Consider the following 12,151-nt stretch of genomic DNA (forward strand, 5'->3'; position numbering starts at 1 on the left):
TAATAATAATAATAATAATACAATAGTACATTGATATGTGTCTTTCTTTTTCTTTCGAGATACATCCTACCATCCGGGATAATTACCCCACATGTCTCATATACTATCATGTAGTAGTATATATATATACTACTTTGTCATCCACGGCTTCAGACTAGGATCCTTGCATCACGTCCTCTCGCTTGATCCGCGTCATCGTTTACCTCTCGAGGCCGCTCCTATGACCATCTCGTCCACCGCGCCGGGATATTTCCCCGCCGCCACCGTCTGCCCTCCTAGATCTACTTCCACGTCATCGACAACCATCGCTACTGCAGCACCCTCAACGTCTAAGCAGATGCTTACACGACGCCACACTAGAGGCGGTACTCTTTCGTATCTGCTCAAGTTATTTATCTCAGTAAGAAAATAGACCGCCACTGCTTTAATGTGATTTCTTGTCCATCACTTAGAATCTTACTTGTTAGTTGAAAGCAAACATTGGTTGCGAAGTTGCTTTACATCTTCAGATCCGCCATGGCATGCTCAACACTATACTGGCAATGCTTATGGTTTTTCCCTTTTATATTCCACATTAGCTTAAATGACAGTCGATTGAATTTCAATTCGGGGTTAGTCCATTTTTGAGAGTTCGCCGTATGGAAGGAAGGGGCTCACCAGAGGGCTGCCTCATTATCTATCTTAGGGTTTTGGGTGGGGACAGTGGTTGGGAGGGGGCGGTCGTCGGGCTGTGGTGGGGTCTCACCGAAGGCAAAACTTGACGCAGGTGGGGGGTGGGGGTGGCTAGAGGGATGGCTAGGGGCGGCGGAAGACCAGCGGTGGTGGGTGGTTCAAGGGAGGGCGGGGCCGGTGGTTCGGTTGGTGGCCCGTGCGATGGTCTGTAGGGGAAGAATAAGAGGTGAGGAAGAAGAAGGGTTAGGAGACGTAGGATCTTCATCCAACCGCCTGAAATTGTCGACTGGCCCAAATGACGAAAGTTAGGCGACTTGCATATAGACATTCCCTTTATATTCAGTACCATCTTCCTAGGTGCTACGGGACGTGCTAGCACTGCTTCTCAACTCATCAAGCTAAAAAACATGCCACTCATAATTCCAGACTTAGTTGCTCAAATACGAATATGATATGGCGCCGATGTTACTAAAACAGAGAACATTTAATTGGTCAGCTAACGTTCCTACTTTACTTTTGAAAAGCACGTGCGCCACATATAGAGAGCCAACAGAGTGTTGCATTGTTTATGCTCTTTGGTTCATCATGTGTGGGCAATGAACATTTTATTATCCAAAATCTGCTTACTCTTCTTTAGCATGTTCCTCTTTTGTTCTTCTTTAATAAGTATTCTCTCTCATTTCTAAATATAAGTCGTTGTAGAGATTCCTCCATGAACTACATGTTGGGGAACATAGTAATTTCATTTTTTTTTCTTACGCACACGCAGGGTCATGGTGATGCATATCAACGAGAGGGGAGAGTGTTGTCTACGTATGTAGCGACCAGACCTCAAACAGTCTGATCTCTGTGCTTCAGTGTCATCCCTGGATCAGTAATGCTGACACGCACAGTACTTGAAGGATTTATAACAGAGTAGCAATCACACACTTAGTACATCGAATGTCTCAAAAGAGAACTTATTACAATAATATGGCTTAAGGCCATCTAATAACGATAATAGCGGAAGACTTGAAATATAAGTGAGTCCATCAACTCCAACGACATCACTGAGTATAGAACCACGACCTATAAGGCACCTTAATCGTCGTCTGAAAAGTCTGCAACATGAACGTTGCAGCCCGAAACGGGTCAGCACATGAAATATGCTGGCAAAGTAATACATAGAGAGTAATGAAAGAATAAGACTATACTACATGCATATTTGGCTGGTGGAAAGCTCTATGGTTACAGTTTTGCGTAAAGCCGAATTTTCCTACTGCAAAGGAATAACTTTTATTTAACTATCATGGTAGTTGTCAAACATTGAGAGTGTAGACACCCTCTCAATCCCAATTAAGCATCATCATTAAAACCCAACAATATTAATTAGAGTAACATGATGAGATTCACATGATAATCCAAGTACTAGATACTCAAGATGTCCATAACCGGGGACACGACTAATCATGATTAGTTTATACACTCTGCAGAGGTTTGCGCACATTTCCCCACAAGACTCGATCTCCTCCGTTGGGATTCTCGCACTACATGATGTTTGAGAAACGGATGACCGAGATATAGTCTTTCAGAAGTGCTAGCACCTTTCGAACGGGTAGACCGTACCAACCTACATCCCCTACATCTGCTAGTCTACCACTGTAAGAGTTCGCACGACTTAGTCAACTATGCTAGAGCCCATAGTAGCTTGTGGCTGCACACGGAAGTTTCAAGCGAGAGGACGTGTAGTATGTGTGAACCATCTTGACATGCGAGATTATCATGCACGTGGTTTTATGGACCACCTGTTTGTCGAGGCCATTGGTTATATATATATTGTTAATCGAGTATTTCACCATTGAAAAGCTCCCATCATCCAGAATAATAATGCTTCTAAAACATGACTCACAAGCAATGTAATAATCCATGGACACAGTGGCCGGGAGCATACTGCGCGCAGACCACCCGCGGGTGCTGCATGCCCAGGAGCCCCGTGGTGCCGGCGACCGACTTCTACGTATCGGGCTTTACCGTCTTCAACGCGACGACCGACGCCCCGGAGACCAGCTGCAGCGGCACTCCTTTCAACTCCGGCGAGGTAACTAATTTCCAATCCAGCGCTTTGCGGATTCTTACCACTGTGATGCATGCAATGTTTTGCGTTTACCGCAGATTCTGGAAATCAGCGGTCTGAGGCAGTTCTGGAGCAACATCAAGTGCCCCAGCAACAACGGCCAGAGCAGCTGGAAGAGCGCCTGGAAGACGTCCGGCGTCTGCTCCGGCCTCGACGACAAGGCCTACTTCCAAGCCGCCATCGCCCTCCGTAGCAAGATCAACCCCCTCTCTCGCCTCGTTTCCAAAGGTGACGCATGCATGCATCCATGGCTCATGACTGCCGTTTTCTTGGAAAGGAAATCATCACCATTGATACGTACTGGTATTGTCATTGCAGGGATCAAGCCGGACTTTGGCCTGTACAGCTTGGAGAAGATCAAGAAGGTTATCCAGGCGGGCACCGGCGTGACGCCGGTGATCCAGTGCAGCAAAGGGCCGTTCGATAAGTTCCAGCTGTACCAGATCTTCATCTGCGTGGCCGGGGACGCCAAAACGCTCATCGAGTGCCCGAAACCGCAGAAGTTCACGTGCTCCGACGAGATCCTCTTCCACCCCTTCAAGAAGTGGATGCTAAAGCAGGCCGCGTCCTCGGTGTCCTACGCCGAAGCATTCGAGGTGGCGGGCGCCGCCATGGGATACTGAGCTGCAGCTGCAGACCAGTAGCCGGTCGGGCCCCTGACCGGCCTCGTCTTGTGATTTGCGTTCCAGCGAATAATTAATAGTAGTAGTATATGCATGAAATAATGTTCTTGCCTTTCCGGACGTTCATCTGGCGCGTGGTGTGATAATAATGTAATCCGAGGGTACCGCAATATTTGATTACCAAGTCGATCTGTAACGCTTTCTTGAATAATAATAATAATAATAATAATAATAATAATAATAATAATACAATAGTACATTGATATGTGTCTTTCTTTTTCTTTCGAGATACATCCTACCATCCGGGATAATTACCCCACATGTCTCATATACTATCATGTAGTAGTATATATATATACTACTTTGTCATCCACGGCTTCAGACTAGGATCCTTGCATCACGTCCTCTCGCTTGATCCGCGTCATCGTTTACCTCTCGAGGCCGCTCCTATGACCATCTCGTCCACCGCGCCAGGATATTTCCCCGCCGCCACCGTCTGCCCTCCTAGATCTACTTCCACGTCATCGACAACCATCGCTACTGCAGCACCCTCAACGTCTAAGCAGATGCTTACACGACGCCACACTAGAGGCGGTACTCTTTCGTATCTGCTCAAGTTATTTATCTCAGTAAGAAAATAGACCGCCACTGCTTTAATGTGATTTCTTGTCCATCACTTAGAATCTTACTTGTTAGTTGAAAGCAAACATTGGTTGCGAAGTTGCTTTACATCTTCAGATCCGCCATGGCATGCTCAACACTATACTGGCAATGCTTATGGTTTTTCCCTTTTATATTCCACATTAGCTTAAATGACAGTCGATTGAATTTCAATTCGGGGTTAGTCCATTTTTGAGAGTTCGCCGTATGGAAGGAAGGGGCTCACCAGAGGGCTGCCTCATTATCTATCTTAGGGTTTTGGGTGGGGACAGTGGTTGGGAGGGGGCGGTCGTCGGGCTGTGGTGGGGTCTCACCGAAGGCAAAACTTGACGCAGGTGGGGGGTGGGGGTGGCTAGAGGGATGGCTAGGGGCGGCGGAAGACCAGCGGTGGTGGGTGGTTCAAGGGAGGGCGGGGCCGGTGGTTCGGTTGGTGGCCCGTGCGATGGTCTGTAGGGGAAGAATAAGAGGTGAGGAAGAAGAAGGGTTAGGAGACGTAGGATCTTCATCCAACCGCCTGAAATTGTCGACTGGCCCAAATGACGAAAGTTAGGCGACTTGCATATAGACATTCCCTTTATATTCAGTACCATCTTCCTAGGTGCTACGGGACGTGCTAGCACTGCTTCTCAACTCATCAAGCTAAAAAACATGCCACTCATAATTCCAGACTTAGTTGCTCAAATACGAATATGATATGGCGCCGATGTTACTAAAACAGAGAACATTTAATTGGTCAGCTAACGTTCCTACTTTACTTTTGAAAAGCACGTGCGCCACATATAGAGAGCCAACAGAGTGTTGCATTGTTTATGCTCTTTGGTTCATCATGTGTGGGCAATGAACATTTTATTATCCAAAATCTGCTTACTCTTCTTTAGCATGTTCCTCTTTTGTTCTTCTTTAATAAGTATTCTCTCTCATTTCTAAATATAAGTCGTTGTAGAGATTCCTCCATGAACTACATGTTGGGGAACATAGTAATTTCATTTTTTTTTCTTACGCACACGCAGGGTCATGGTGATGCATATCAACGAGAGGGGAGAGTGTTGTCTACGTATGTAGCGACCAGACCTCAAACAGTCTGATCTCTGTGCTTCAGTGTCATCCCTGGATCAGTAATGCTGACACGCACAGTACTTGAAGGATTTATAACAGAGTAGCAATCACACACTTAGTACATCGAATGTCTCAAAAGAGAACTTATTACAATAATATGGCTTAAGGCCATCTAATAACGATAATAGCGGAAGACTTGAAATATAAGTGAGTCCATCAACTCCAACGACATCACTGAGTATAGAACCACGACCTATAAGGCACCTTAATCGTCGTCTGAAAAGTCTGCAACATGAACGTTGCAGCCCGAAACGGGTCAGCACATGAAATATGCTGGCAAAGTAATACATAGAGAGTAATGAAAGAATAAGACTATACTACATGCATATTTGGCTGGTGGAAAGCTCTATGGTTACAGTTTTGCGTAAAGCCGAATTTTCCTACTGCAAAGGAATAACTTTTATTTAACTATCATGGTAGTTGTCAAACATTGAGAGTGTAGACACCCTCTCAATCCCAATTAAGCATCATCATTAAAACCCAACAATATTAATTAGAGTAACATGATGAGATTCACATGATAATCCAAGTACTAGATACTCAAGATGTCCATAACCGGGGACACGACTAATCATGATTAGTTTATACACTCTGCAGAGGTTTGCGCACATTTCCCCACAAGAATCGATCTCCTCCGTTGGGATTCTCGCACTACATGATGTTTGAGAAACGGATGACCGAGATATAGTCTTTCAGAAGTGCTAGCACCTTTCGAACGGGTAGACCGTACCAACCTACATCCCCTACATCTGCTAGTCTACCACTGTAAGAGTTCGCACGACTTAGTCAACTATGCTAGAGCCCATAGTAGCTTGTGGCTGCACACAAAAACTTAAGAACTCCAGCCGCTAGAGCCCTTAGTCAACTAACCAGAAAGTTCAACTTAAGAACTCTGGTTTGCAAAAAAAAAATCAAATCGAACGAAGCAACGAAAGTCAAACGGCGAAAAAAACAAGCTTCGTTTACTAATCTGGATCTAGGTCAAATTTTACAGAGGCAAAAACTTGTTTGAGTTGATTAAACGGAAAGAGGTTTTCGAGATGAAACTCCAGCCGCTTGAATCGCCCGATTCCGATAAACGAGCAAAAAGTTATACTAGAACGAAAATCGAATCAGAAATCGCGATCAGGAATAATCGCGGAAAATCCGAGAAAAAGAAAAACGACGAACAGATTAACGAACAAACGTTCATTTTCTGTAAGTAAACGGTGAACGCGTCCGTTAAAACGAACGAACGAGCGAACGCTCGCTAAATAAACCAAACCGGAAATAAACCGATCTATATAAAAAAAGATCTAAAAATAAAAACCGATGAAAAACCGAACGGAAAACCGAACGGTTTCCTAGGGAAAACCGGCGGCGGCGGCGGGGTCAACCTCGGCGGCGGCGAGGTCCGGCAGCGGGGCGGCGGCTCCGGCGTGCGGCGGCGCGGGGTGGCGGCTCCGGCGTGGGACGGCGGCACGGGGCGGCGCGGCGATGCGGCGGCGCGGGGCGGCGGCGGCTGCGGCGGCGGCGACGGGCTAGGGTTAGGGCGCGGCGCGGCTTGGGGTTTAACGGGCTCGGGGCGGCGACTTTTAAAGGCCCGGCCGGACAGGGTCCTGGCCGAACACGACCCAAAGTCGGTTACGCGTTTTTTTAAATAGTTACACGCAGAAAAGCAAATAAAAGAAATACTAAACAGACTCCAAAAATCTCGAAATAAATTTTCCCCGACTTCTAAAATCAAGACGAACAGGATGAACATTTATTTGGGGCCTAAATGCAATTTTTAAAAACACACATTTTTCCTAAATTCAAATAAAATAGCAAATAACTCCAAAATAAAATCTTATTTGATTTTATTATTAAATCCTCAATATTTCTTTATTTTGGGAAAGTCATTTTATTCCATCTCTCATATTTTTATGATAGAAATAATTGAAGATAGAATAAATAAAATCAAATGATCCTATTTTCAAAATTTGAGAAAACTCAAATATGAAAATAACGAAATCCCCAACTCTCTCCGAGGGTCCTTGAGTTGCATAGAATTTTCTAGGATCAAACCGAAAGCAAAATAAAATATGATATGCAGTGATGATCTAATGTATAACTTTCTAAATTGAAAATTTGGGATGTTACAACCTACCCCCTTAAGATGAATCTCGCCCTCGAGATTTGGGTTGGGTAGAAAATAGGTGAGGGTGGTCCTTCAGCAGTTCTTCCTCTCGCTCCTAGGTGGCTGCATCCTCGGTGTGGTGGCTCCACTGAATTTTGCAGAACTTGATAACCTTGCTGCGGGTGACTCGGCTGGCATACTCAAGAATCTTGACTGGTTTCTCCTCATAGGTCAAATCACTGTCCAACTGAATCGCTTCCAGCGGCACTGTATCTCTCAGCGGTATATCAGCCATCTCTGTGTGGCATTTCTTCAACTGGGAAACGTGGAATACATCGTGAACTCCTGACAATTCTTCGGGCAATTCCAATTTGTAGGGTACTTCTCCCATACGCTCCAAAAACCTTGTATGGTTCTACAAAACGTGGCGCTAACTTTCCCTTAACTCTAAAGCGCTTAACTCCCCGAAGGGGAGATACTCAAAGATAAACTCGGTCTCCGACTTCGTAAACTGTCTCCTTGCGTTTAGAATCTGCGTAGCTCTTCTGCCTGGACTGGGCTACCTTGAGCCTATCGCGAATCAATTTCACCTTCTGTTCAGACTCCTTAATCAAATCCGGTCCAAACAACTGGCGGTCTCCAATTTCATCCCACAATAATGGGGTCCTGCACCTCCTTCCGTACAAGGCTTCGAAAGAGGCCATCTTCAAGCTGGATTAATAACTGTTGTTGTAAGAGAACTTTGCATATGGCAAATTATCGTCCCAACTAGATCTGTAATCTAGCGCACAAGCTCTTAGCATATCCTTTAAAATCTGATTGACTCTCTCGGTCTGTCCATCTGTCTGGCGATGAAAAGCTGTACTGAACTCTAGCCTGGTACCCAAAGTTTCGTGCAACTGATTCCAGAACTGGATGCTCCTTGGAACTCCATGTAGACATACAATCCTGGTCATGTATATCTTTTCCAACTTAGCATTGGTGTAGGTAGTCTTCACTGGGATGAAATGAGCTACCTTTGTCAAACGATCGACTACTACCCAAATCGAGTCATAGCCTGAACGAGTTCTGGACAATCCTGTAATAAAATCCATGCCTAGCTTATCCCACTTCCATTCGGGTATTGGCAATGGCTGTAACAATCCCGCTGGCTTCTGATGCTCCGCCTTTACACTCTGACATACATTACAAATTGCTACATACTCCGCAATATCCTTCTTCATTCTGGTCCATCAGAAAGTATCCTTCAAATCCAAATACATCTTGGTATTTCCTGGATGAATCGAATATGGTGAATCATGGGCCTCCTGGATAATTAACTTCCTGATCTCCGGGTCATTGGGCACATAAACACGGTCTTCAAACCATAGGGTATCGTGCTCATCCTCATGAAATCCTTTAAATTTTCTTTTGCTCATCTTCTCCTTTATAGAGGCAACCTCCTTGTCCATCAAAGTAGACTGAATCTCCAATGCTGCTACATAGCCTCTTGGAACTATCTCCAAACATAGCTCACGAAGGACCTCGGCTAACTCCTTCGGTAAATCTCCCATCATTAGGGTGTTGACATGGCTTTTACGGCTCAGCGCATAGGCTACTACGTTAGCCTTTCCGGGATGATAATGCAATCTCATGTCATAATCCTTGATAAGCTCCAATCATCTCCTTTGCCTGAGATTTAGCTCCTTCTGCGTGAAGATATACTTCAAACTCTTGTGATCTGTGTATACTTCATAATGGTTTCCAATGAGAAAATGTCTCCAAGTCTTTAATGCATGCACTACAGCTGCTAACTCCAAATCATGCATGGCATAATTCAATTCATGAGGCTTAAGCTGTCGTGAGGCATATGAAACAACTCTTCCCTCCTGCATAAGCACTGCTCCAAGTCCTCGACGTGAAGCATCGCAATACACCTCATAATCCTTGTTCTGATCCGGCAAAATCAACACTGGTGATGTAACCAAATGTTTCTTCAACTCCTGGAAACTGGCCTCACATTCCTCAGTCCATTTGAACTTGGTATCCTTCTTCAACAACTCCGTCATAGGCTTCGCAATCTTCGAGAAATTTTCAATGAACCTTTGGTAGTAGCCTGCAAGTCCAAGAAAATCCGGATCTCTCCAACTGTTGTTGGGGCTTCCCAATTTGTCACAGTGTCAACCTTGGTGGGATCTACTGCTATACCTTCTCCAGATATAACGTGTCCGAGGAATCCAACTTCCTTCAACCAAAACTCACATTTGCTAAACTTGGCATATAACTGATGTTCTCTGAGCTTCTCAAGTACCAAACGCAAATGCTCCTTATGATCCTCTTCATTCTTCGAGTAAACCAGAATATCATCAATGAACACTACGACGAACTTATCCAAAAACTCCATAAACACTTTGTTCATCATGTTCATAAAATAGGCAGGTGCGTTAGTCACACCAAATGACATAACGGTATACTCGTACAACCCATACCTGGTGGTAAAAGCCGTCTTAGGTATATTCTATTCTCGAATCTTCAACTGATGGTATCCTGACCGCAGATCGATCTTGGAAAATACCTTAGCTCCTTGCAATTGATCGAACAGATCATTCATCATCGATAGTGGGTACTTGTTCTTGATTGTTACTTCATTCAATCCTCGATAATCAAGAACCATCCTTAACGATCCATCCTTTTTCTCCACTAGAAGTACTGGCGATCCCCAAGGCGACGAACTTGGGCGAATATAACGTTTATCCAGTAACTCTTTAATCTGCTTCTTAATCTCCTCCAAATCCTTTGCGGGCATCCTGTATGGTCTCTTAGATATTGGCCCTGTGCCTGGCAAAAGTTCAATAAAAAACTCAATATCTCTATCCGATGGCATGCCTGGTAACTCCTCTGGAAATACGTCAGGGAAATCCTTCACCACTGGTACTTCCTCCTGTACAACTCCTGTTAAGGAATTCACTTGAGTCCTCTTAGGCACATGCCGGGATACATACTTGATCCTTCTTCCTTCTGGGGTGGTAAGCAAAATCGACTTACTGGCGCAATCGATGTTTCCTCCATTCCCATTACCATTCTTGGGTCCATTATGATTGTGCGAGATTCCTCCCCCGTGGGTATGCTGAAAAGGTTCTCCCGGTTTAGGGGTAAAGCGTGGCTTCTGCTGAGCTCCAGAATTGTACTTCCCTTGTCCATACTTCCTCTTACGGTTTTCAATCTGCTGCTGCTTCCCTTCAATCATAAGAGCGCGATCTACCAATTCCTGGCAGTTGTTGAAGCTTGCTACCATCAACTGCATGCTTAACTCATCATTCAGTCCTTCCAGAAACTTCTCCTGCTTAGCTGCTGATAACCCACAAGAATAGGGAATCGCAACAGCTTTCGAGGGTAGAGTATTCAACCCAAATTATTGATTCGACACAAGGGGAGCCAAAGAATATTCTCAAGTATTAGCAGCTGAGTTGTCAATTCAACCACACCTGGAAACTTAGTATCTGCAGCAAAGTGTTTAGCAGCAAAGTAATATGATAGTGGTGGCAGCGGCAACAAAAGTAAAGACAACAAAAGTAATGTTTTTGGTATTTCATAGTGATTGTAACAGTAGCAGCAGGAAAGTAAATAAGCGTAAACCAGTATATGGAAAACTCGTAGGCACCTGATCAGTGATGGATAATTATGCTGGATGCGGTTCATCATGTAACAATCATAACATAGGGCGACACAGAACTAGCTCCAATTCATCAATGTAATGTAGGCATGTATTCCGTATATAGTCGTACATGCTTATGGAAAAGAACTTGCATGACATCTTTTATCCTACCCTCCCGTGGCAGCGGGGTCCTATTGGAAACTAAGGGATATTAAGGCCTCCTTTTAATAGAGAACCGGAACAAAGCATTAGCACATAGTGAATACATGAACTCCTCAAACTATGGTCATCACCGAGAGTGGTCCCGATTATTGTCACTTCGGGGTTGCCGGATCATAACACATAGTAGGTGACTATAGACTTGCAAGATAGGATCAAGAACTCACATATATTCATGAAAACATAATAGGTTCAGATCTGAAATCATGGCACTCGGACCCTAGTGACAAGCATTAAGCATAGCAAAGTCATAGCAACATCAATCTCAGAACATAATGGATACTAGGGATCAAACCCTAACAAAACTAACTCGATTACATGATAAATCTCATCCAACCCATCACCGTCCAGCAAGCCTACGATGGAATTACTCACGCACGGCGGTGAGCATCATGAAATTGGTGATGGAGGATGGTTGATGATGATGACTGCGACGAATCCCCCTCTCCGGAGCCGCGGACGGACTCCAGATCAGCCCTCCCGAGAGGATTTAGGGCTTGGCGCCGACTCCGTATCGTAAAACGCTTTGATTTCTTCTCTTTTTTTCTCTCTGAAAGCAAATATATAGAGTTGGAGTTGGCGTCGGAGGGCATCCAGGGGGCCCACGAGGTAGGGGGTCGCGCCCTAGGGGGGGGGGGGGCGCTCCCCCACCCTCGTGAGAAGGGTGTGGGCCCCCTGGTCTTCATCTTTGGCGAGGATTTTTTTTATTTTTTCTAAGATGTTCCGTGGAGTTTCAGGTAATTCCGAGAATATTTTTTTCTGCACATAAAACAACATCATGGCAATTCTGCTGAAAACAGCGTCAGTCCGGGTTAGTTCCATTCAAATCATACAAGTTAGAGTCCAAAATAAGGGGAAAAGTGTTTGGAAAAGTAGATACGACGGAGACGTATCAACTCCCCCAAGCTTAAACCCTTGCTTGTCCTCAAGAAATTCAGTTGACAAACTGAAAGAAAGAAAAACTTTTACAAACTCTGTTTGCTCTTGTTATTGTAACTATGTGAAGCCAGCATTCA

The 12,151-nt window shown here is 44.7% G+C and overlaps 1 protein-coding gene across 1 annotated transcript; it reads left to right on the top strand.

Annotated features, from left to right (window-relative positions):
* Nucleotides 1–2,551: 2,551 nt before the first annotated feature.
* On the top strand, nucleotides 2,552–3,649 carry LOC123181837 (ribonuclease 1-like). Its single transcript, XM_044594261.1, has 3 exons — nucleotides 2,552–2,749; nucleotides 2,824–3,013; nucleotides 3,104–3,649. Exons 1-3 carry the CDS (start codon nucleotides 2,552–2,554, stop codon nucleotides 3,406–3,408), a joined length of 693 nt encoding a protein of 230 aa, XP_044450196.1. The 3' UTR covers nucleotides 3,409–3,649.
* Nucleotides 3,650–12,151: the final 8,502 nt, after the last annotated feature.

Source organism: Triticum aestivum, chromosome 1A (assembly GCF_018294505.1).
Source record: "Triticum aestivum cultivar Chinese Spring chromosome 1A, IWGSC CS RefSeq v2.1, whole genome shotgun sequence".
Lineage (NCBI taxonomy): Eukaryota > Viridiplantae > Streptophyta > Magnoliopsida > Poales > Poaceae > Triticum > Triticum aestivum.

Coding starts and splice junctions, on each gene's coding strand:
- LOC123181837 (XM_044594261.1), top strand. CDS start 2,552: ATGACTCACAAGCAATGTAATAATCCATGGACACAGTGGCCGGGAGCA. Junction 2,750..2,823: donor CTCCTTTCAACTCCGGCGAG/GTAACTAATTTC, acceptor CGTTTACCGCAG/ATTCTGGAAATCAGCGGTCT. Junction 3,014..3,103: donor CTCTCGCCTCGTTTCCAAAG/GTGACGCATGCA, acceptor TTGTCATTGCAG/GGATCAAGCCGGACTTTGGC.